Genomic DNA, 27,365 nt, shown 5'->3' on the forward strand with positions numbered 1-27,365 from the left:
TAAAACATTCTCTTCAAACACTTTACACGCATCCGTGACACATGATGATCTAATTTAGCCTTAATTCACCCAGTCTTCTTTTGATTCACATAAAACTGCGCCTATTCCGAGAGTCAATATACAAGCTGGAATAGTAATAATTATTATTGCTTGTATAATGCCCTACACAAAGCTTTGACGCCGGCATCACGGAGCGAAAACATACACACACACACACATACACACGCATTTTTGTTGCCAACAATCCGTTTCACGGTGACATTCGAACGCTTATTTTTTATGGAATTCAACGTAGATAATTGTCGGATGATTATTCAAGTCGTCGACGATTAAACATCCTGACGTTTCACTTAATGAGACAGTACGTATAGCAATGTTTGTCATTTTTCTTAATACCTACCAATTAATTACAGTTGAAAGTGAACACGTGCGACTCTGATACGAAATTTTTAATGGATAAACTTGTTTTTCTTTTTGTATGCTCAATTTTTTTTTCATACACTAATAATGTGAGCTATTTACTAGCGTTTAACAATCAATCAAATATAACTTCTTTTCAGTAAGCACTGTAAATCATTTTCTACACGTGCTGATGATTCTTGAAAACGTTTAATTACAGGTTTTCTTCAAATACTGGTCAGCTAGAATAGAACAAGTGTCATTTCGAACATCAAAACTAGGTCAAGTGAACAATTAGGAAGACAGTTCAAAACTTCGCTTTATCTGTGATTTTACCACTGTTTCGTATGTGTATGTTTGATACACAAATGACATGGAAAAATTCACTGGAGTCGACACTAGATCTCCTCACAGTAAATATTTATTACAGACAGTATCGCAGTGCCGGGCGGCGGTGTTTCTGTGCCATAATGAAAACTATTTTTATTGCCACCCAACCCGTCATCGTTTTGCGTTTGCCGGGGTTTGTTTGTACTCCTTATCGGCATCTCGTGAATGTTGTGTGGCTTGGCTGGTGTTTATAATAGAATGCACGTTGCAAATTGTGTCCTCAGCTGTACATATGCGCTTTCGAATACTGCTGCATTTAGACGACCAAGGTCTGAAGTTAGAAGCGTTGCTGTTGTTGCTGTTTGTTGTATATTGCATTACTGTCGTTTTGCTACTTTAAACGATTTGCATTATAAGCAGATTTTGATATGGTTTTGTCAGATAACTGATAGAATAACAAACTTTACTAATGTGAATGTTATTAGAATCCACTAATTGCACTTAGCATACATGGGATTACATTTTCCTGCACAAAATCTTTATAAAGGGCGAACACGAAATTATTGCAACACTTACAACTGGCTTTATTATTATTCCTACTAGACGGAAATTAACCAAACTTTGCATAGTTTCTCTTTGAAGTGTATTGTTTACATCCTGTAAATTGCATTATTGTCTGTTACGATGCGATTTCCATGCGAAGATGGAAGTGAGTCAAGTGAAGACGCGTGAAAAAAATTGGCGTTCTCTGGCGTTCCATTGACATTTTCGTATCCAATAGTCTTGAAATTTCTCTGTATACCTTTAGGAAATTCTTAGACTACAATCTACAATTATCTCAGTATTCTTAATAATTCTCGCGAAGTTTCGCTTTATTTATAATAATTCTTTTTTAAAGTTACCTTTGGAATAATCCTTCGAATATTGCTAAGAATTTGCTTGGAGTTCATCTCAGTTTTGCCTTGGAAATCAAAACAGGAATAACTAGGAATTCTCAGGATTTTTTTCTTTTTGGAACTTCCCATAAAATTATGCTAAGCGTTCTTAAATCATCCTCCTGAATCCCTTTTTATTCCGATTGAAATACCTCATTGGCATTTATTTGCATTTATCTACTCCATTGAGAATCATGAATTTTGGCCTTATTTCTTACTACATACTGCATTCTTTAGGGTCAAAAGTTTTACAAATTAATAATCTATACTTCATGTAAGAATTTTGGTTTAATAATGCGATAAAACTTGTGATGTTACTTGCGGTTTTGCGGTATTTTACCATATTTAAATGTTCCAATTAAACCGGGAAAGCCAGGTTAAACAACGGGGAAAACCAGAAAACAAGCAGGTATTTAAATCCTTAAATAGATTGGCCACCCTGCATTTGTTTCAAGTCCGTTATCTTCAAAATCATTTTAGATTATACAATTTCACGTTTCCATTGCATATGATTCAAATCACAAATTTTCTGAGGTTTCAAAAACAAAAAATCTGGTTCCAATAATCTGGCTTGTAGTCTTGAAAGGTTTCCAAGCCACGATGGTATAAGAAACCTTTCAGGCCCTAGAGATTTTTTCAATGACCCGAAATTTGAAAAAATCTTTGAAGCTCGATAGCTGTAGCAAAATCTTCAGTGTTTTTATGAGTTCATAAAATTTTGTCTGGAATCAAAAAATTTCCAAGTCCAGATTTAAAAAAATCTAACTCCAAGATCAAGAAATCTTTTCTATGTTTCTCAAGTATTTTAATTGTTTTAGGTCTGTGAACTTACATTATTACATATCGAAAAATATTCCAGGTTTTCTTCATTAGTTTGTATTAGAGATCACGAATGTCTAAGTCGTAAGATTTAAAAAAATGTCCAATATCTATCAGATTTAACCCAGAATCTTACAATTTTTTTCAAGATCGAAATTTTAAATCATGCATGCATGTAAAATTTTCTAGGTCCGTCACCTTTCCAAGAAGGTAAATTTTCCTCACTGCAATGATAATTTTTAAGTTGCTTAGGCTCCAGAGTCCGACTCCAAGCAGTCCAAGATTTCATAATACAGTTATATGTTCAATCTTTCACTGTCAGCAAGACATTCATTCTAATAAGGAATTCACGATCTGAATCTAAATTCAACTTATTAAATGCTTTGTTTCCATAAAATTAAGGCAGAAAAATAAGTAAAGTGTGAGGAAATGAAGGTTAAAAATGAACTGTGATCTTGATTATTCAATTAATAGTTATTTTTTCGAAATCAAATTTACGGGAACCTTCAACCATTTGTTTTATTTTAAAAAAAGCTTGAAAAATGATCCTGGTGGGTTGTCAGTTTATAATATTTCTCTAAGCAGGACGCAATCAACAACCGATGCGATCAATAAATGTCACTATTGGTCACATTTTGATTGTTTTGAAGTCACTATTTGGTCATTATTTTCTTCACTTTAGTCACTAAAGTCACTTCTATTGTATCAAATACCCACTACCGGCCCTGACATTGATTACACCCTGAATTTTTCCGAGTCCCTTCACAAAATTGTTCGAAATAGGGTAAACGCTCCTGTAGTTGCTTATGAAGTCTCTATAAGCAACTGTAGGATCCTAACGTTTCTAACGTACCACAACCAGTGATGACATAACACTCACTCAATCCTCCAAATATCACGCGTGATATTAGAATAAAATATCAAATATGATACTGATTTTACTAGCTCCTTAAATATTGCGAGACTATTCACAACATTTAAATTTGTAGCTAAGAGTTGACTCAACACAAAAATAATTCTGATGCACGTCGTTGTCTTAGAAAGAGAAAGCATAGTTTGCTGTCTCTCTTTACTCTTCATAGATGCCAGACACGAAGCTACTCTACTGCTACCAGCAATGAAAGAAGTTTCGGTTCGTGTTCGGGTGTAGTTACAGCAAAAATCTTGATGCTCAAACTCATCAAGGTTTTGTGATAATTGTAGCTGGTGAGTTTTGTTAGCATGATATCAGACCTACCGTATCACAGCTTGTAATATCATCCACTGTTGTTTGCTTGTTCAGATTTGATCTTTTGATATTTTCCCAACACTGACCTCAACTATAGGAGCGTTTACCATATTACGTGCGCTAAAACCCATAATGTGACACAGCAAATCATGTGAGAATTCACGAACAAGATGATTGGCATTCATTGAGTTTCCGGCATCACTCTGGCCGCACCTGGACATGTTCTAGACACTTAACGTGACGAATCGAATGTTACCAATAATTTGTCAAGATAAAATTCAAAACAGAAGGTAGAGGTTTCTAAAACATGTCCGCGTTTATAAGAAATTATTCATTGGTGCCCAGGGCGTACACAAATACCATTGACACTTTTGTGTATAATTTGCCGAAAGGTGTTGATAAATTTATATTTCGAGCATTCTGCGGAAATCTCCAATCTGTTTTCTGTCCAATTAAGAAAACATAATATAATTTTTAATATTTTTTAATAATTTTTTAATTTAATATAAAAATTAAAAAAATCCTTGATTTGTTTTCCGTCGATCTTGTTTTCCGGACTGAGTACCAATGCTACCGACCTCAGGAAGGCAGCTCCCACACCTGGACCCTACCACCTATCGACCCAACAACTCATGGACCGGGGACCAACGGCTTTACTTCCCTTCCGAAGGCGGATCAGAGATTTTATGCTTCAGAAAATCCCGCTGGCGCCGACTGGGAATGAACCCAGGCCCTTTGGTGTGAGAGGCAATCACGCTTACCACTACACCACCGGCGCCGCTATTAAAATTTAAATATAATCTAGATTTTTTTTATTGTTTACATTGTTCTGCCTTTACTTTGTTCATTGAATGTTGAAAAATAAGGATTACATTACCTGCATAAAAATCTATAAATTTCAACAGCACAAAAGCATAACACAATGCTTTAAAAACTAAATTTTGCTTAAAAAAGCTGTGAAAATGAAGCTAACGCATCATAGGCTGTATATGACATACTATCGTTGGAAATTTTGCTCCAGAAATTACGGGGCTCTGCCGGTGACCCAAGCTCCGCGTGAAGTGTACACATCCAAGTGCATAAAACAATTAAATTATCATGAATGTAAGATGCTGCATTTCCTTGTTCTAAAAATAAACAACAACGATTATCAGTACCGTCTGAGAAAAAGGATTGTGACGCAATTTGCGGGACTTATTTGTCTCTCATGCAGATGATTTGCAAATTGTTCGGCGGCAATACTCGATGAAGCGTTCGGTCAGATGGTTCGATGTGTGTTTGTTTGTTTCTATGACAAATTATTTTATTTCATTCTCAATTCCTCTCCTCCCGTTACGTAGGTTCAAGAGTGTCCAATGGTTGTGCAGAACGGCATCGTCTTCTTTATTTCCGATCTGCAATTCCCGGTTGTTCAATGTGCATCACACGGCCAGCGCCTGGATGACGTGGACCTTTGCAAACAAGACGTCCCCGAGCAGCAGCTGACTGAACTCAACTAGTGAGGGTGCATCTGCTTCCCCGTTCGGATAGTAGCAGCTGATCGGAATTTATTTGTTGCAATCTAAGGAGGAGGAGGAGGTCGAACGATCGACGATCCTCTCGAGCAGTGGGACACGCGTGCCTGCATTGAGCAAAAACCAATTGTGATATTCGAAGAGCAACAACAAAGTACAAATTAATTAACCTTAATTAATCGCGGCTTCCGAGCGTGCTGTGTATCTCCTAGTGTCTAATTGCCTAGTGTGAGTTAGGCACGCTAAAAATATACGTTAATTAAATGGAAACTGCTAACCGACTGGTGATACTGGAAGAGCAAAAGCAGTTGCAACGTGCGAAATGTAAGGACGAAGGCAAAAAGAAGGTCAAGAAAAAAGTTGATTTCATTGGAGACGAGGTCAAGGACGAAATGGCAGAGGATTCAATGTCGAAGAATGTTCCGGTCAGTCCTATGACGGATGATGACTTTGAACATATATTCGAAAAATCAATGCAAGACCTTGAGACCATAAAGTCGGACTCCGATAGTGATTTTGGCGATGACCACGGTCTTCCAATAAAGAAAACGGCAGTCCCTGTCAAGGGTCAACGGAAGAAAAACAGTGCCTCCTCAAGTGATAGTAGTGTAAGCGATGTTGAAGAAGATATTCACTCGTGGATTGAAAACTGTCAGAAATCTCCCTTGAGCCCAAGACGAATCGAGTTTCCTCCGTTGGTAGCGGTTCATCCTTCGGTGCTTCCATTTGCGGTGCGACGTAGGTTATCCGAATGTGTAGAAGAAGATGAAGAGGACGACAAACACCACAGCAGCAATTATGCCAAACAAAGTACAGCCACCGCTGGCGATTGTACAATCAGGATTAATCCGCCACCCACTAATGGGAATTCTTCCCAGAAAACTGAAATTGCAACGCCGGTTCGTAAATCTCGATTCTCGGTAACCAAAGCAAGTGAACTTCCTCAACTTCGACCGGAGTCCATCAATCTGCGATCCCTGACGGCTGCACAAAATTCTCAAACAATCCACTTCCCGTGCAGTCAATTCAACCCGGATCGTACATCGCTGAGAAGTATGTTCTCGCCGGAGTCGCCGTTTCCAAATCCTCATTTGGATAAACAGTTTTTCGACACGTCGCTGGTCGAGATACGACCAATTACCAGTAGTATTACGTCTGCCACTGGTATCGGTGTCTCGCCTGATGACAGCCCCGGTAGCAGCACCAGTTCTACCAGCAAAAATACCATGCCATTCGAACTGGACGAAGTGTGGGTCAAACGTTCGGACAGAGAATATTCACCAAAGAAGCCATCAGTCGGCGGCCCGTCGACGGTAACGTCCTCTAAATCGGCAACATTGCCGGCGGCATTTTCGAAAGCATCATCGAAACCGGCGAAGAAAGGCACCACGAGCGTAAGTTGGGAAGCAATTATTGTTAATTAACATATAGCTTTCGGAAGATCATATCGTCTTGCAAGAATAGCATCCCGTTAATTGGTGTTAATTGGGTTACGAAAGGTCTCTGTTCTAGTTTCAGCTGGCACAGTCAGGACAAGATCGATTTCGCTGTGCAGGGTGATTGTGATGGTATCATTTGAAGAAGAGTGGTGGTAGGCTGGTCATACTTAGCGTGCATTTTTACTTCTACTATCTCATTTTTTGATTGGGTCTCATAGGTTAGTTATGCGAATAACTGCACTATAGGTATGCACCTACTATCAGATGTTATGGTAAATGTCTGAAATTTCGAAGGCACTAAAAATACAAAGCACCATACCCACATGAAAACAAATTGTATGGATAGAAAGAGTAGCTTAATAGGGTTAGATGGCACAAGATAAGTCACGGGGCAAGATGGGTGATCTACTTGATTTATTTACTATTTCGATTGTCAACATCATCAGGCTCAATATAGCCTCAATACAGGCTTCGAAAAGCAAACCATCATTGAAGTGCATTGAACCTGTTGGTTTTGACAAACAAATAAATTGATAAATTTACTAGCTGACCCATCTTTGCCCCACTTTACCGTACTACGTTCAAAGTATAGCTTATATAACGTAATAAAGGCTATCTTGATATTAAAAGTCATACATATACTTTCCAGTGAAAATTGGACAGATGAGTGCTCATTGCAAGGCAGTCTATATTACGTGATATAAGCTATACTACCCATAATCGCATATCAGTCCCATCTTTGCTTGATTTCCTATCCATATGGGACTGATATGCGAATATGGGCAGTATAGTTTGAACGTAGTATAAGAAGACGAAATGTGTAAAAAAATCAACCCTTGAGAATGTCTTTTCCATAGAAGTCTAAATTTTCAAAAATCCTAAACTGGACAAATATATCATACAAAATAAGAAATCTCGAAAAATTAACAATTTTCTGATCTTGATTTTTTTTTTCAGTTGTAGGCTTTGATATCGGAAAACGGTTTTTTGTCTTTGACATAGAATTTGGTTGAGTGTGTAAGAAGCTAGAGCTATGTAGTAAAGGTAATAGCTGCGAAAGCCTGTCCTTAAGTAGGAGTACTTTCTCTCCTCTATGGTCTCTAGTTGTTGATGATCTTCTATTAAAGCTAAAGCAACAAGGATTCAAACTAATTAGACTCGTGGATAACATTATTATTATAGTTCGTGGAAAATTTGATAGAGTCGGTTTCGAAATAATGCAAAGAGCATTAAAATCCACACTAGTGTGGTGCAAAGAATAAGACATGAAGTAGACATGAATCGTAAGAAAATATGTGTGGTAGGTACGTAAAGTCTTTATCGGTGACTTAAACTAGGAGATTTTAAGTTGTCACTATCCTTGGAAGCTATGTATTTGGGAGTAATTTCAGATAATAAAATCTGCTGGAATAAACATCGAGCAACAAATAGGCAAAGCAACAAGTGTTTTTCGGATTTGTACACGAATATTTGGTAAAAATGGGGTCTAAAGCAAGGTTGCAAAGACTCATTTCAGCTAAAACAATGTTTTTCTAAATTATGAAATAATTAGATGCCATGATCAAATTTTGAATTGGCAGGATACAAGAAAAGGTTGCAAAGAATGTGTTTGACATATTAAACCTGTTTATTTCACTTCATGAGAGTCACAATCAGCGATTTTTCACAAACTCACTCACTCACTCACTCACTCACTCAGCGATCAGCAAATCGCTGATTGTGACTCATAGAAAGCAAAATTTACAGGTTTTATGTTTCCAACGCATACTTTGTAACCTCTTCTTGTAAGTTACAAGTAAAACATGCCATCATACCATCTTTTGATTTTATTATTCCGAAAAACATTATTTTAGCTGAAATGAGTCTTTGCAACCTTGGTCTAAAGTCGAAGATGATATATTGGAATTAGTCGGTAATGCATCATTAATCTCGTGACCAAAAACCAAACAACAAACAGCTCAAGTCAAATTAAACAAGTTACAAGGGCTTGCTATCATTTCCGGAACTTCCTCCTTTATATCAATTTAATCTATTAGATGAAATGGAATGTGCTCTGAAGCTCAAACGGTTCATGCATCTCTTTGCAGGAGACGTTTTTGTACATCTGAGCATTCTAAAAGAGTTCATTAATATTGATAACGAAGATTGCACGTCAAAGCGACACAATTTCGACCATAAATTCAAGGTTCCTGATGTGATTCGTCTTGATTGGGATGCAGGAGGACCGGTTATTCGTCCTGGCTCAATATATTTTTATACAGATGGATCGAAACAAGATAATATCGGAGGTGCTGGAATAACCGGCTCAGGGATTAACTTTTCGGTGTCGATGGGAAAATGGCCTAAAGTATTTCATGCAGAAATATATGCAAATACCTACATATATGTATTTGTTCAGATAGTTAAGATGCGTTGAATGCTTTAAAATCAGAAACTTACACTTAAAAATTGGTGCAGGAACGTACTAAGTTGTTGCAGCAACTGTTCTATCATAATTAAGTTAAACTATATTGCATTCCTGTTCATCGCGGAATAGAAGGAATTGAATGATCCGTTGACGAAAAAAGGACCCGCATTGGACCCGAACCATTTTTTGAAACATATTCTTGTGCTCTCAAACTGGAGCTCAAAAACTAAGTAAAAATAATGGTTCATACTCGGGTTTGATAACAGGACATTGTTCTATTAAATATTATTGGAGAACTTCAGTACGACAATTGCCGTTTTTGTAACTTAGAGAGGGAAAGCTCTGAACATTTGCTGTGTGCCTGTGTTGCACTATTCCATAAACGGTGTAGATATCTTGACAAAGGACTTATGGCTCAATGGGAAATCTGGGCCACTTCCCCCATAAAGAATGTATTACCTGATTGAGATAATTGCCAAAAACAGTAGGGGTGGCTACACACATAAATAGAGGCTTACCACGGAATGGCATAAACTAAAAAGAGGATTCACCGCAATAGATTTAAGTAATGGTTGCCTTTTTCTTGAACTTCGGTGATCCAATCTTTTTGAAATTTCGCTCATTTGTTGTCATAATGAAGGTATTTCATATGCCGCTTATTTGACTAAAATCCGCCCTATTCGATTAAAGTTGACAATCGAGTATTTTACTAAAATTACTCAAACTACATACCGGCTCTGCCTATAAAGATAATAACTATTCCAATAAATCAATAAATAGTTGTTCAACCATCTTTTAAAAATCTATCTTTTCAAACTGAGCATTTCCAGGATGAATAGAAAAAATGTCTTGAACATCTCCGATTTGCATGAAACTTTGCATAATTGCATGGTAATCATTCACATGTTTGCTAAAATTCGACCTTTATGAATCTCGTATTTTTTTTACAATATGGCGTCTTTAACATTCTATCGACCCATCAACTCATGGACCGGGGCCCAACGGCTTTACTTCCCTTCCGAAGGAAGGCGTGATCAGAGATTTTATGCAATGCAAATGTGAGAGGCAATCACGCTTACCACTGCACCACCGGTGCCGCTAAATGACGTTTACGGGCTACAATTTATTGAAAAAGAAGCCATTTTGAAAAGAAAATCACGGGAACATCAGGAAAATCACGTGAATGATTACCCACAACAAACAATTATGCAAAGTTTCATGCAAATCGGAGCAGGTAGACGTTTTCCCGATTCGTCATTTGGCGTGGAACTACTCAAATTTGTGATACACTGTATGTGCCGTGTCAGATAATCGTTGAATTTACCGGTTAGAAATTAGTCTCGTCTCTTCTCACTGGCTAGTCTCCGAATACCACTATTGTAAACTTATTTTCTATTCTAACTAGCGCGTTACAATTTAATGCTGATACAGCTACTTCATTGCCAACATTCAAATATTTCCAATGATTTTTAGTCGGAATCACTTTTCCGAAACACAAAAGCAACAGTTTTCCATGAACAACTCGTAAAATTTCATTACTTATTGGAATTTTATGAACAACCTGGCTGAAAATTTCACTTAATAAAGGCGGGATGAAAAATCAATACTAATTTATATCGTAATGAACCACTCTTTTTTAAAGATTTCAGCATTTTGTTTTCGGGACAAGGTTTGTCTTAGTATTGGCAAGCAATGCAACTATACAAACACCTAGCTCGACTAAGCTCGACGAGATCGGAAAATGTCCATGTGTGTGAGTGTAACGAAATGTTTTTAGGTCATGTTTCTTAGCAATCACTGAACCCAAATAATAGTACTACGGCTTTTGAATATTTTTAGAATCGGCAAGACCTGGCACGAATAAAACCATCAAATGGCATGAGCATTCAAAAACCAGTTCAATTGTAGCCATTTAGAGTGCCCAGAACCACACTGTCCTCATCCGGATATGTTCCGGTTACCCCCGGGAAAGTGGCCAGTTTCTGACTAGGGTCAAATCAGTTGAGAATTCATCTATCATCTTTCATCATGTCGGAATTTATATTAGTAAGATTGGTCAGATCTTACCATAAGTGGATTAAAATGGACCAAATCATCAGATCATAAACGAAAAGGATTATATAGAATATGCCTAAAAGTTAAAATGCTATTGCATTTAGCTACGAATACAAAATTTACATTACTTTAACTGCCTAGAATCACATATCAATCACATGTGGATTTTCGTCATTTTCTAGATACCGCTATCCAACTATCAATTGGCATCTACTTTCATATTTGACCCTATTACGAGTGTTAGTAATAACGAAGTGATTCCCATTTGACAACTTGTTCCTTCACCGTGAAGTGACATCGGTAATAAGAGCCATTATGAGAGAAAAATACGGAATTTGATCGTGAAAAATGTGAAAACAAGTCCCAAGTATGCCAACATTCTAGTCAAAATTCTACTACTACACTATGTTTGTTTTGATTCGCTATGAAATTTTGACAGATAAAATGAGGGGTTCGTTTCCTATGTTTCGAAGGGTGATCGATTAGCTTGGGACCGAAGAGAGTACCAGAGCTGAGCCAAAAAGTTCAGCACATTTCTTCGGGACCTTCTGGTCTTAGAGTTACCTCTATGGTTCAAGGCAGAAGAACTTTTGTCAGCAAAAGCAAAGGGGATTCTAGAAAGTACACTGTCCATAAAAACATAACAGTAACATGTTTGCTTGATTTCCTATTCAAATGGAATTTTGTTGCGTTTATGGGTAGTAGGGTAGAGCGCTACTTCGTCATAATCGCCCATTTCCGTTCTATCGATCAGAAAAGATCAATAAAATCAATGATTTCACCATGCACAAATCAATAATAGGTTTGTTCCGATGCGTTAGTTCATTAGCTACAACATAAATCCTGTTAGAGCGCATTGTATGAATATTTACGCTCATTGTTCTCAAAACAAACGAAGCGCTCCTAGCGAATCCCCTTTTTCTACGTTTATCCGTAGGACGAAGAAAATCTAATGGCGTTTCAATGCGTTAGGACGGAATTGAAACTCGTAGAACGAATTTAGAATCAAGAAGCAGTGTTAGATTTTAGACAATATCGCAACAATTTGTGACTCTTTATCAAATCCAACGGTACGTATGGAAAGGTGAATAAATTTGCAATTCATCTTTGACAGAAATATTTTATTTTTTGTTTAAACTCGTTCAGAAAAGAGAGGTAAAGCGCGGGTTGTGCTTAGTAGGAGGGAAATTAGATCAAAAACACTACACTTCGTGCCCAAAATTATGTATGTATTGATTGCAGTTCGGGAGGCAAGTGTACGGGTAGTTTTGACTAATCAGGGCGAAGATCGGGACATCCAATAGATTATGGAAATGACGAATGGCTTCTTTGTTCGTGTACTTGTGCTTGCAAAAAAAAAAAAAGTAGAAGGGTCTGTGCCTAGGGGCACGAACGGAAGCTTGACGTCGGACCGCTAGTGGACGAAACAAATGTGAACATTTAGTTCTTTTATCAATCATCAATTATCTTAACTCTTTCCGTTTTTTATTTGTAAGCGTATCAAATTTGTAGTATTTATTTCAAAGAGAAAGTTGATGAAGAGAATCCAAGGGACTGTCAACTTGAGTATTGTCGATTCATCTACCCGACTTTAAAAGGTGTATTTTGATTTTTTTGTTATTTATGAATTTTTAAGTTTTGTGCATTTTGGTATTAAAGTGTATTCAATTCACCCCTCACAGGATTTCCTCCCGAATTAAATAAATGGGGCGGGCGGAAAGTATCGTTTGTGCAGAATATATAAAAAAGGAGAGACTTCAAGAGATTGAACTCGTGAGAGCTAATTTTCTCACAAATTTGATTTTATTGGCTTTCTGGGGACTGAATACACACCCAAAGCGAATTATTCCCACTTCTCTCAAATTCTACATGGATTTTTAACAGTTCCTACCAGCGTGTTCTGGAAAATGGTCGGACGATGATTAATCTCACCATCTGACCTATTGAAAATTAACTAAGTGTTCATTTTAGCAGATTGGTAGATAAATTTCCAATCGTTTGGCTTGTTTAGAATTAAAATCTATGGTCGAAACTTGACCTCTTTTCGTAATGCTGTGCATTTTGGTTTTTTGAAATTGCGTGGATTCTATAGATCCTGTGGAGATCTATCTAGCCCTGATGTATGTGTTGGTAGAGGGAAAAATGTAAATTTTGCGAGAGACAATGTCTTAACACTCGAAAGCAATTTTGTGAAATATGAAGTAAAACCAATCCTAGCTAGTTCTGCATGATGATTTTGTTTGATTTTATTTATTTGTAAAGTCGCCGGGAAATACCCGCTGGCGATTTGTATTTTATGATAACTCCTTACTTGAAAACAGGCAAAAACTCACAAACAGGCTGCTTTTTCATGGTATACAGTGTGATAATTCAATAATCAATAAATTATCTCAACATTTAGTGGCAAACCATTCATACATTTTGGTAACATACAAAAAAATCTACAATCCACATTAAATTTCATATGTAAGCGCCGATTGAAACAATCTTTTCGACGTCACTACAAGGGTGATTGATTAAAAACTAATTGCACCAATATATTCAGGCCTACAATTCTACACCTTCTATAGACAGGTTGAGCCTTGATAGCTAGCTGCTTGCGGGAACTGATGACCTTGACCAATGTCCAAATAATATTCTTTAACAAATTTTTGGTGGCCCTGAAAAGGACCGTTTTGTAGTGATGGTTGAGTAATTCTGAGCTGGGTGTTCGACACGGATGAGGCTGTCGAGCTGTATGTCGTTTGGAGCGAGGGTGACACGCTTGGCATAGATGACCGACCCGCAGCGACTCACGAAGAGCTACTGATTCCGATCCATAGCATAGCGGTGCAGCTTCTTCCTCCTTTGATGGTTGCTTATGTGGGCTCTGCAGCTCGCTGCTTGCAGGCAACCTTTCGTTGTTACTGGAGAACAACTTTCAACGCCACACGCCGAAAGCAATGCTACTGCTGCAACTAATTTCGACGACCGAACACCACCACACAGTGGTGTGGTCGTTGGAAGCGTGTGGTTCTGAGTATGGCGATGAGTGTGCAAAATATTGCGCAATTCCATCCTCCCTATTCGCACGCGCCCGAGGATCGGAGGCGAATGCCACTTCGACTTGTTTCATCTACTTACTACTCTCTGACGACTGTGCTGGGGAAGCAGCATATGCATGTAGGTAATTGGTGGATTTGTTAGTTAATTAGACGCTTTTAAACAATGCTAGAAATTTACCAGTTTTTCAATAGTTTCTTGTTGAAAATCAACATTCGGAAGCATTTTTATCGATGCGTAGCCATATTTCTGGTCGATTGGTGATAAAATTATTGAAATTGGATCTGGGACAGCTGAGTTATTAACGTTCAAAATCTTTCTTAATTTGTTACATGTTTCATTCTCGGTTTTCACAAAGTGTACCCCCATATAGAAATCAAAGACGTAGTCCTACGTCAAAAACATATCAAAGATGAAGGTTCAAAAGAACGTATCTACTTTTGTAAACAAAAAGTAAATTTGTCGAAAGTTTTACACGCAAAACAGCTGACATAAACATCAAATGCAAGCATGGATCTCCAACATCCTCTGTATATGTTTCTTACAAGAAATGTAATGGGCATGGCAGTTCTTGCAATGGGCTGTAGCTTACAAGCAAGTTTTTCCGGAACTAATATTTTTTTATTTTCTTCACGAGATGAGCAAACGTAAGATAAGTCTAATGTATTTGGGAAAACACATTTTGTTCGAAAATTTAGCTATCATAAAAAATTAAAAAAAAATATTCAAAAAACCATCCGATGACCACAACGAATCTGTTCGTACGGTGAAACATTGCAAATTCTATATGTATACTTTTTAGGCAAATCTGTAATATCTAGATAGAGCTGGAATTAGGGCGTAACTGCTTTTAAAAACAATGACTTCTCTCGATGATTTCTAGAAACTCAAAGCTCGCCCCAGCTAATCAATATCACCATAAGGTAGGGGAAGTCTCCCCCTACCCGATGGTTATGTTGGTTTGCGTGGACGCGCCTTGAATTTTTATAAATCATCGAGGGAAGTCATTGTTTACAAAAGCTGTTAGGCCCTAATTCCAGCTCTATCTAGATAAAATCTTACGGCTGGGCGTGACTCACCTATGCAAACTAACACGAGCCAGCTAACAAATTCGACAGATTGATGTTTGAATCTTTGTTAACAAAAGCAGATACGTTCTATTGGAAATTCATGCTTTATTGTTATATTTGTAGGTGCACAGAATAAGACACTAATTTGCGCAGAATTGGGCTCCCCGTATCGGAGATCAAAACTTTTTTTTATTCCCCGTAATTTTAGGTTTCCAATCCAGTGTCCAGTAATATTTTCAGTTAAGTTTAACATTTATTCCGGCAATCGTTTGCTGTCGACCAATTTTTAATTTTTTAATTTCTAGTGAGTGTCTACATTTAGATTTAACTGTTTTATTGAGACTACCAAGTCAGATGGACTATAATAATAATAAATAATAAATTAAAGAATAACACAACATTTCACTGAAGTTATTTTTAATGCCAATTTAATATGTTCTAACTGGCGTTTAAATCATTGAAATGTCTTATCGGAGTTAAATATGGAACGTTCTCTGTATGTTGACAAATATGGTAAATCTTTGTCTGTAGTCCTATACAGCGTCCAATCGTTCATAAACAATCCTTCAGACAGTGTATATACGCTTTGTTTCCTCCACGTAGTATATGTCAATACAGAGTTGGAAAAAGGGCCTAACAGCTTTTATAAACAATTACTTCTCTCGATGATTTCTAGGAAATCAAGCCTCACCCACGTAAACCGTCATCACCATCGAATAGGGTTGCCGATGGTTGATGTTGGTTTGCGTGGGCGTGTCTTGCCATCCTATAAATCATCGAGAGAAGTCATTGATTACAAAAGCTGTTAGGCTCTTTTCCAGCTCTGCATTGATATAAGCTAATAAGATAACGATACTTATTATGGCGAGAAGCCAGCTTTGTCCCTGATGCTTGATGTCATACAATAAAATTAGCTTTGATTGTCCGACGTCCCATCGCCCTATATGATAGAACAAAAATTGATTTATTTCTACATTTGGCTTCACATGTAGTGATAGGTTATGGTAAATATTTTTGACAAGAATAGCCCACCATCAATTAAAATCATTTGTTTATCATCCAGTCAATCAAAATACACATTGAGTTTATCTCTCCGTGACGCTAAACCATCACGCGCTTAGCGTGTTGTTGTCACCGTTTACAACACGTGCTTTAATTACATTCGCTGTCTTTTTACAGGACTCGGCCGATGGGGGCACCCATTTCCAACGGCCTTCGACGGCCCCGGCGGCAACGGAATCGACTCGTTCTTCCAAACGGATGAAGAAAAGCGAACGTGAAGCCAAAAAACAGGAAAAGGAACTGAAGAAAATTGAACGGGAAACCGCTCGGCGTCTGGAACGCGAAGCGGCCAAACTGGAGAAGCTCAACCGTAAACATGAGAACATTTCTCGTAGTACGGAACGTGTGAGCGGAACACGGTCCGGTTCGTTGGAGAGGCGGCGAAGTGGCGACGATGGTCCAGTGTTGAATCAATCGACTGTTCATGGTATGCAGTTAGTAAATATTTTCTCTATGATATATGTAAACAAAAACAACCATTTTTCTCCAGGTATTGCCAGTCCTAATCGTCGACCGACTATTTTCGACGTGTTCCGAACACGCAAAGGGTCAGACTCGAAAAAGAAAAAGGATGACTCTAGCAAATCGAGTTCCGATAAGGAAAGTACAAGCGGTAGTGGTACGATTAGTGGTTCCGGGGGCATCATGAACAGCATGAAAGCGGCCCTGCATGTGGGAGGTCGTCATAGCCACCAAACGGCGAGTCCGCATCCAGAAAGTGCCGCAAGTTCGAAAGTGCGTGACGGTTCTGCTCATCCCCATGCAGGCAGTGACGCACAGGTAATACCACGGACACAATAAGAATGTGACGTTTAACTGAATCGTGACCGCTCGTTTATTATTTATCGGGCAGCCGCGATCAGATGATGCGAGGGTAGGAGAAAATTAACGGTTTGTTTTTTTTTATTTTAGTACTATCACACTGTGACGGCTGTTCGACGAGCTGACGCCGGCAAGTCTCCTATGACCAAGGTGATGGATTTGTTCAGGCATCGTTCCAATTCAGCAGTGTCCGAAGCTGACAAACGCAAAGCGGTAAGTGGTTTATTTATTTCAACTTTCCCCACAGGGTGTGCAAACTGAGATACAGATAGCGCGTTGTGTGCTTTAATGTGTATAGGGCCTGTTCATAAACTACGTAGATAGTTTAAGGGGGGGGGGGGGGGGGCTTGACAATTATTCACGGCCCATACAAATTTAAAAACATTTGTATGGACAATTGTCTACGCAGGGGGAGGGGGGGGGTGTCAAGAATCCCAAAAAACTGTCTACGTAGTTTATGAACAGGCCCTAGGATTAAAGCTGCTGTCTATGCCTGTTATCTAAGATTTAGAGTAGAACATGGCAATAAAACAATCTAAGCTTAAAGCGTCGTGATTTCTGCAAACTTACTACCGTAAATTGTAGTTATCTGATCATCGAAGTACATATTCTTTAAAACGATTGATTTAAAAAAAAAACTTATAAAGGAAGGACTTTTTTTAAAGCTTAGTGTTGAAGACAATTATTTGTGTATCTGCAAATATGACATAAAGCAAAAAGATGCATGAATCTTACGATACACATAAGACACGAATAGCGCCACAGTGAGTGAAAATCAAACTAATATCAAAGACAAACAGACGTAACTCTTTCTCCTCAATGGTCGTACACGCATTTAACGTTCAATTTAAATATTATAAGTTTCATGAATTCCTCACCACAGCACTGGTATCGGATCACTTTGACGTTTCAATATATTGTGTAGTCATGGATGTCCTCAATTTGCTTTTAAAAGGTGAATCGCTGTGGAAACCTTATTTCTAATTAATCTTACTATCACCTCGAAATTTCAAGAGCACTTCAGCATTTCAGCTTTTACATACAACAATGAAAGTTTCCAATTTCATGAGCGATGTCACGATGGTCGTTTTAACGGTTAAAATATCAAAATTGAGAGCAAAAAAATCTTCCTGTGACATAACATTGGAAACTATTTCTGCTATCAGTGAGAGCAAGCTGAAAACTCAATTTGATATCAATTTTTCCTGTTGATAACAAAACAAGTATTCAATTTGATGTTATGCTAAGACAAAGAAAACAAACCCGCAACAACATATTTTTGAAGATCAAATGTACAGCAAAATGAAAACAAAATTTATCAATTGCATAAACTGAAATCAAATTAGGATTTCAGTTTGATGTTATATAAAAACTTGATTTCAATGTGTAGTCATTTTGATGCTGGACTTTGCTCGGAATATCAGCCACCATGACGCCCATTTGCGAACTCTCCAAGGAATCACTTTAATCAAAGCTTAATGTGTTGAAAGATCTTCCACTTGAACGATTGGTGACCATCAAACTAAGATATATTTCCCCACCGTTGTATACGTTTGAGAGCAGGCTTGTTAAATCCTGAGAATGATAGCAATCTTTTCAGCTCTGCTCCTGATAAACTGCAAAGATCAACAAAGACCGTTTGATACGCTGCTTGCCTTTGTGCGTGTGATAGCTGGGCGCTGGTTAACTATGACATCAAGAATTGAAACGTTTGAAACTTTCCTGAATGTTTCGAGGTATTCCTACAGCGTGCGTCACAGAGAAAGATAACTTCCTCATTTTTTGCATAATTTATGAAGAAGGTGTTTATTTGTGTTGATTTCGTGTACAATTAGGACAATTTTTACATTATTCGATACTTCCCTCCCCTCAAATCCGGCTCTGATTACAGATTTGCATAAAAAGCTTGCAGATTTGGCAATATTTCACCGCATTAACAGATTCTGTAATGTGGTCGTCGAAAGGTTCTTTAAATAATTTTGTAATTATGATGTTAGCTTATTTTCCAACAAAGTTCATATCCTCAAATGTACTGGGACTAGAAAATCATCTCATGAAGGTTATGTACGAAAATATTTATTCTAGAAGAAAACTTGCTTTTAAGCTACAGGCTACTGTAAGAACTGACATTACATTTGTGGTAAGAAAAGATACAGAGAAGGTAAGAAATCCATCCTTAAATTTGAAGTTCAGGCCATTTGTTTTGCGTGTAAACAATGACTTCAATCGTGACAGTTAGCTCGCCCACGCAAACTAATAGCACCATTAAAAAGGAGCTTTTTTCCCGTGCGAAAACGAGCAAATTTTAGTGTGATAGGTTACAAAAACATTCAATCAAACTATTGTTAGCATTGGCATTAGCATCGAACAAGTTGCACAATATCGTAGGTGGTACGAATTCAAAACTATTAAGAGCAAGACGGATATCTATTACTGGACAGATAGTAAGTGGGAATTAATTTCTATCTCCGAGATAAATACATATCCCGCTCGAACAGTTAAGGGTTGTCCGGGCCACGTCCTTACAACAGGTAGGGATAGGAACGGTATGATAGTCCAACATTTACTTAAGAGAGATGCAGAGAACTCTACGACTCCTCATAAATGACTCGAGAATTTAGGAATTATGTTAGTAGGGAAGGTAAGTCATAGGATTAAACCAGTCAGGGTTGCTGGTAAATGTAGATTTTTTTAATATAAATGTTAAAATTGCTATCCAGAGCGTCTGCTGGAAGATAAGGTTGCAATAAATCACACACCACAATTTACTAGTCATGCAATACATAAAATACAAAGAATGTAAAATAAACAAGTATTATAAAATACTATTGAGGTGTTTTAAATTAGGTGTTTCATACTGGTTCTTACAGCAGTCACCAACAGAGCCGCCTTCGATCGTGGGGCTGGTGGAAAATTTACTTGAGAATGCATGGTGAAATCTAAGAGGAAGAGGAAACAATTGGCTTCGTTTTGTCTATGACGTGTTCTTCTTCTCTCGCGGAAATGACCGTACAAAAACACTATTTTATTATGGACGACACAGTCAAAATACAAGAAAATAGATTCCCTGTTGTAAAAATTCTCGCGGTTCTTTACGTTCGCCCGATTAATCAGGCGCTGGTTCGCGTTTGACAGAAAATTGGTTCATAAAAGTCCCTTTGTTGTCTTCTCTTCCTCTTAGGGTGAAATTAGCTTTTAATAAAAAATTAAGCTACACGGTAACTCGCAACAACTCAAAATTTAGTCGAACATGCCAGGGTGGCCAGCAAACCGGGAAAACCGGGAATACCGGGAAATATACGGGAATTTGAAAAGTAATCGGGAAAACCGGGAAAAACCCGGGAATTCGACGGAAGATCCGGGAAAACTAAATTAAACATACCATAGGAATAAATTTTTACACCAGAATTTCAGAATAAACCATTAAAATAGAGTGATCCTTTACCAAATGAATGTCTTGCTCTATTTGCTGCATTTTTTTCTGTTTCCTGTCTTATAGTTTTTAGAATTTAATCACTCAGCAATATAGCAAATTGATTTTTGTCGTTTCAATTTCAGATGTAAAGTGTATGATCCTTAAAAGAAAATATTGTAGATGCTGGACTTTGGAAACAAATATTTGTAAAAACCGAAACTGAATTCCTGGTTTTAATTTTTCGTTGTTCAAAATGCTTATGGTATGACTTCCAGAATTAACTTGGAATTCTGCTCGAAATTATCATGGAATTTTCGGAAATTAACCAGAAAACACTCCACGTAATAATTACTGTTGAATTCTTGAAACCCCTTCTAAGAATTTAATTGGAATCCTTCTTAGAATTCCCTTGAACCTATTTGGAGACTTTGATTCATTTGGAAATCTTTTCAAACATTTCTTTTAACTCTATTCAAATTTGGACAATGATTCTTTTACGTTCGATAGCAAAGAAGTGGAGTCAAAGTGGTGTTTTGTGGAATGCTACGAAGAACACAATTATGTAAATGCAGTGAAAGTGTTTAACCCAGGAAATTTTAGATGTAAAATCAGAACATACTTGCTTTAAATTTTTAGATGTCTACGGTGTAAAAGTTTGTACATACAATGATGATAATTAAAGAATATTTAAAAAAGAAGAAGAATTTGAATTAAGTGACGGTGTATTGAGCCTTAAACTCAGTGTAATCATATTTTTCACATGGTTTTGGGTGTCAATAAGGATGCAAAATATGGTAAAAATTGAAATTTGAACATGGTGGTGTTTACATCGGTGCTAAAGCATCTACCTTTTTTGTGAAAGGATATCGTGGTAATAAGGGGGAATAAAAATAAATGGAACGGGATTTGAGAGGATGGAAACTTAACCGGGAAAACCGGGAAGACAATTTGTATGGAGTCTTCTGTTAAATTCTGTTATATTAAACAAAATTAAGTTTTCTATGTCATATACCAATCGTCTCAGCTCGACGAGACCAGAACATGTCTTTGTGTGTAACAACAAATTTTCTAACCACTGAACCGAATTGTACGCAACAACCGGAGATTTGGTCGGAACATGTCGTGATTCTATAATTGGCCCTTATCGTTTTAAACCCATGATGTGACACCTCAAATCACATTAGAATTCAAAAAGAAGATCAATAGTGGTCATATTAAGCATTCAGGACCAAATTGACCACATCCAAACATGTTCCGGGTCTTTGGTTGTTTACAGTTCCATTCAAGAGCCTAAACCCATCATACGACATATGAAATCAGGAGGAGCTTAAATAATTACTGACTATTTAATGGTAGATTAACAAACATGAGACAGGTCGAAAAATTGTGGTAGGGTAGAGAACTACGTCGGCCTAAGTGCCCATTTTGGGCCTGTCAAGCAGTGAACATCAAATAAATCCATGATTTCGGCGTTAACAGGTAAATTATGCGTTTGGTACGATACTTTAGTTCAAATGCTACCGAACGAAGTCAATAAGAACGCGTTATATGAATGTTTGCACCCAATATTATCAAAAAAAAAAAAAAAAAAAAAATGAAGCGCTCCGACCGAATCAATCTTTATCTTTATTCGATAGACCGAAGTGAATTCATTGGCGTGTCAATGCGTTAGTTTAGAATCCGTAGGCCGAGTTTGGCGTCAAGAAGCAGTATTAGACTTTTGAAAATATCTCAACAATTCGGTACGTCAATAGGCCGGAAATGAGGTAGTTAACCCTATCATCGTTTATTGATCATCAATTATATTCCTAAAAGTAAACCTTAGACCAAATACAAGTACAAAAATTATACACAAATGCTGAGAAATAAAGCCAATTGGACATTTATGGTATCGGTTTGCATTGTTTTCGCTAAATTTTACAACAAACTTTATAATAAACTGTATATTAACCTCTCAATGTTACACCTTTCAGAAATTGATGTTCTCATAATCTTGAATAGTTGTTTTAGACCAGGGTCTTTAAATATGTTACCAATCAAAAACTCAAAATCTTGATAAATATTCTTAGTCTTGGACTTGAATTTCTGTAGACGTGATCTTGTATAATTTTATGATTCTCTTAGATATTTTCTTAACAACTTCTCCATAGCAGATTCGGAATGTTTTTTTTTTCAAATTAATTTATTTGGAACGCTAAATCGCGTTAGCTTTACGGAGCCGATATTTCATTGCATGTAGATTATCACGAATAACTTATTATCGCCAGTGAAATATTTTTAATGATATTTGCGAATATATCTAAGTTGTCTTGTCCCATGGGAAAACTTAGAGGTTTGGAAAAGTCAAGAGAACTTTATGGAAGTTTAGAGATCTTTAAAAAAAATGTTTCAAAAGTGTCAGGAATGTTCCATGAAGGAAAATTTACAGAACTTTAGGAAAGGTCCGAGAACTTCAGGCAAGTTTAGATAACTTTACAGTATCTCGTAGAATTTCAAGGCAAATCCAAGAACTTTAAGGCAGTTCCAAGAATCTCAATTGAGGGATCATTAAGAGCAAAATATGTGATTATTTTCCATTTTATTCCACTTGTATAAATGACAGATATGTATTTCGACTACAATGTGTAGTCTTCATCACTGTCATTCTCACTAAAGACCTATTAAAATCTTACCCTCCATAGTACTCCCTATAAAATTACAACGTGCAGAATCGTAGCTAACTAATAACCCAAGTTTCAAGTAAAGTAGGAAAATCTAAAAAACTTTTTAACAAGGGAAGAGGATACAATTGCAGGATCCTTATGAAAGTTCAGATAGCTTCAGAAAATGTTCAAGAGCTTTAGGGAAATTCTGTAAACTTCTGGTAAGTACTGCGTACTTTAGGCAAGTCCTTCAAGCTTCAGAAGCGTTCCATGAGTTTCAGATAAGTTCTGAGAATTTTTGACAGGTTAAAAACCTTCCAAATGTCCAGAAAACGTTTAACAGGTTCTGTGAACTTCCTGGAAAAATTCCATAAATTAAAGTAAATTTCTGTTAATTCAGAGAAGATTGACGGATTTCAGAAAAGTTCTTCGAGATTCTGAGAATATATGATAATTTCTGAGAATTCCTGCAAACTTCAAAAAAAATGTACGAACTTTAGAAAGGATCCATGAACTTCCGAGAAGTTTAGAAAACTACCAAAAAATATGAGAACTTCCAACAAGTTCTGTGAACTGCTGACGAATTTAGCGAACTACAGAGAAGTTTCAGTAACTTAAGAAAACATTTGCGAAAGTTAAAGAATTTCTACGAAATTCAGAGATGTTCGGCGAATTTCGGAAAAGCTTGGCGAATTACACTAAAGTTCTGCGAACTTCAAAGAAATTGTGTAAAATTTAAGGAAAATCTGCCAATTTATAGGAAGATCTGAGAACTTTACAGAAATTCTGCGAACATCAGAGAAATTTCGTGAACTTCAAAAAAATCATCCGAAAAGTTCTGAGAACCGCCAAAATATCCTGTAAACTACCGACATGTTCAAAGAATTTCAGAGAAGTTTTGCAAACTTATCGACATTTCAAGGAAAATGATAGAAGTCTACGAATTATTTCTTTGAAAAGCTCAGCGAGTTTCAGAAAAAAATTTATCAAACCTCCGATAGGTTGGGTAATATTCCAAAAAGTTCAGAGAACCTCATACAAGCTCAGCGAACTTTCGATAAATAAGAACTTCATAGATGTTTTCCAAACTTAAGTAAATTTCTGCGCAAACCAGCAAAGATTTATGATGCTATGAAAAGTTCGGCAAATTTCAAGCAAGATCTCTGAACTACAAGGAATATGTAAGAATATGAGACATTTTGCAAACTTGTCATGCAGAAGAATTTTTAGATTTTCAGAGAAGTTGTGAATGTAACAAAATTTAAGCGAACATCCAACAAGTTAGTAAATCATCCTTCAAATTCTGAAAACCTTCAACAAGCTATAGACAATCCCCAAATTTCAGAGAAGTTTCATAATCTCAAGAAAATGTCTGCGAAGGTCCGAAAAGTTCTGCGAGATTCAGGAAAAAAATGATCTTGAAGGATTTTTTTTTAATTTTAAAGAAGTTTTATGAAACTTAAGGGGCATTTGTGTACTTCGTGGAACCATTGCACAATGATCCCAAAGCACTGTGGTCCAAAACGGCAAAAAGTGGAACTTTATTCCAAGAGCCTAGCCTTTACAATTTAGCCATATAGTGTCTTCGAAAAAAATGTTTGTATGAATATCTTCCATAATATAAAACTTTCAAAAATAAGTCATGTCTTACCATGCAAAAAATAAGAAGACTAACTTTTTTCTTTGAGGATATAGGGGAACGATGTCTTAAGCAAAGTTGTACACAATGTTAAAACAAGCAACTTCACTGGAGACGTCAAAATTCTAAATCCTGTATTTTCAGAGTTATGGACCTTTTTCTATGGAAGTTCCCTTACATTTAGTTTTTTATACTTAACTTCTTTAAATTTTATTTTTCAAGTATACAATATTCAAGACAATCATTAAATGATGAAGCGTAACATTACAATTGTGAATTTGGGGTAACTTTTTTGACATTATTAACACGCACTAGCATAATCACGTGTTCAAGTGTAATGTTAGTTTTCCTCACTATCGCAGAAAGGAGTAAGCAGTACGAGTATTTTTATGGGTTATGATGATGATGAGATATACGCAATGAAGACGGATTGAAATAAACATATAGGTAACTAATGATAAAAAATAGTTTTCAATAATTAACTAAATGACTTTTGCATGTTAAAGAACTGCTTGTGTTATAAAGAAGGAGTCAACGCCAAGAGAGAGTGAAACGATTTTCGAACATTTTCAATCGTATTGTTCTGTATGTCAAAACACTTCTCATGTCAACTCCAAGAGACCGAAAAATTTACCTTGAATATTTCAATTGGATTGTTCAAACTTTGTCTAAGTTTGATTAAAATGCTTTTTCGGTCGAATTGTTTTTAAACCTACAGCCTAGTGCACCGATTCTGACATGCGCATCGTGAAATACCTAAAAAAATGCATCGTGAAATACCTCAAATCACATGGAACTCAATATAATGTTTTTATCAAGATTTTATATTGATTTTCCTTAACTTAAAGCTTACCTGATCCTTTGAAAAAGTTTGTTTTGGGTTTCCTCTCGGGTTCCCTTTGATTTTTCTCGGTTTTTTCTACATTTTTACGACTTTTATTTATACACTAAAACTGCATCCGGGGGTGGGTGTTCTCGAATAAAAAGATGGAATAGCATGGAAACACACTGTCCGTTCCATTCACTTTTTCAGGGATAGTGACTATAGACAGTCAAGTTATAGACCGGCCAACGTGAGTTGACGTATCGAAACAAACCGTCAAATCGTATGGAAAATCAGGCAAACATTTGATAACTGAACAAAAGTATTTGTATACAAACTTTCTAAGGCCCTTTACACGCGAACCAAAGTACGCCCACGCAAACCAATACTACTTTTGGATAGGTGTTGCCCCTATCCGATGATGTCGTGGGTTTGCATGAGCGTACTTCTGTTCGCATTTAAAGGGCCTTAAAAAGTTTGTTTACAAAAGCTTTTGTGCCGTTATCAAATATTATGCCTGAAATGTTCGTTTTGGATACAAAATGGCAGCACATTTACACGTCTATAACTATGACTGTCTATAACTGTGACAGCTCGTTCGTGCGGTGGATTTGAAAACGCGCGAAGTTCTAATGCGTGTTGCAAAATGCATCGCACGTGTAATTCACAATTTCGATGAGGATTGTGAGGTTTGTAATTTGAAGGATAAAATCAATAGATCAATAGTTTGATGATGTCGTTGGAACTCGTTGTTGGAAATCAGTTGGAAAACTTCATATCTTCATGTTGATCATACTAACGTCTTGAAATATATAGAGAGCACGTTTTAAAGTCTGTGGCCAGCTGATAGACTTTTGAATAGTTCCTAATGAACCAGCCATTGTGGGAATGTCGATTGAATTCTTGAAGAGATTGAGATTTTCGAAAATAAATCTTTTTACCCTTCTTACAAAGAAGGGTATAGATATCACTTGAAAAACCGACTATCGATCCGAGGCCCGGAGGGCCGAGTGTCATATACTATTCGACTCAGCTCGACGATGTATGTGTGTATGTGTGTGTGTATGTAACGAAATGAATGCGCTCACGTTTCTCAGCAACCGCTCAACCGATTGGACAAACTTGGCGCCAAATGATAGGTCTTGGGGTCCCATTGAACCATATTGAACGGTTTTGGAATCGGTGAACCGGTTCCGGAGATATGGCTGGAATAAGATCCGGTGAATATGGGCCTTCACGCTGGATTTAACGGAAAACGTATCAAAACCATCATGCGACACATCAAATTACTACAGAATTCAAAAATAAGATCAATGCAAGTCGTGTTAAGTGTTCCAGGCCACATTGGACACACTTGGACATGTTCCGGGTACCCCGGGGAAGTTGCTTGAATATGAATTGAATTAAAACCTATTAAATCACATTAAAATACGATGATAAGGTGATTGGTAGCCTCACCAAATAGACTACACCCGGATATATTCCGGGTACCCCCAGGCAGTGGCGTAGCGTCACTGGATGACACGGGGATGGGGGGCTTGGTCACTGATAATGACAATAAAATAAATAAACTTGAATAAGTAAGAAGGGTCTGATCACACCATAGGTGGATAAATTCGGGTTTTTTTATTGTCCCTTGGGCCTATCTAGTTCCACCACCATGGTTTTTTGAGCATGAGAGACTTACAAGACGAGTTATCTTTTAGATACCGAATCGTAATCAT

General features: G+C 37.1%; 1 protein-coding gene across 3 annotated transcripts in view; it reads left to right on the forward strand.

Moving 5' to 3' along the window:
- The window catches only part of SNF4Agamma (SNF4/AMP-activated protein kinase gamma subunit), a 246,075-nt gene that overhangs the window by 38,543 nt on the left and 180,167 nt on the right, over nucleotides 1-27,365 (forward strand). For all 3 annotated transcript variants that reach the window (XM_065235298.1, XM_065235296.1, XM_065235297.1), the window contains exons 3-6: nucleotides 5,052-6,619; nucleotides 16,418-16,727; nucleotides 16,791-17,080; nucleotides 17,213-17,335. In XM_065235298.1, the coding sequence (XP_065091370.1) occupies nucleotides 5,489-6,619; nucleotides 16,418-16,727; nucleotides 16,791-17,080; nucleotides 17,213-17,335 (1,854 nt within the window). In that variant the 5' untranslated portion in view covers nucleotides 5,052-5,488. The remainder of the gene's footprint in view (nucleotides 1-5,051; nucleotides 6,620-16,417; nucleotides 16,728-16,790; nucleotides 17,081-17,212; nucleotides 17,336-27,365) is intronic.

Source organism: Ochlerotatus camptorhynchus, unplaced genomic scaffold (assembly GCF_037179485.1).
Source record: "Ochlerotatus camptorhynchus isolate MF236.1 unplaced genomic scaffold, CSIRO-AGI_Acam_v1.1 ptg000471l, whole genome shotgun sequence".
Taxonomy (NCBI): Eukaryota; Metazoa; Arthropoda; class Insecta; order Diptera; family Culicidae; genus Ochlerotatus; species Ochlerotatus camptorhynchus.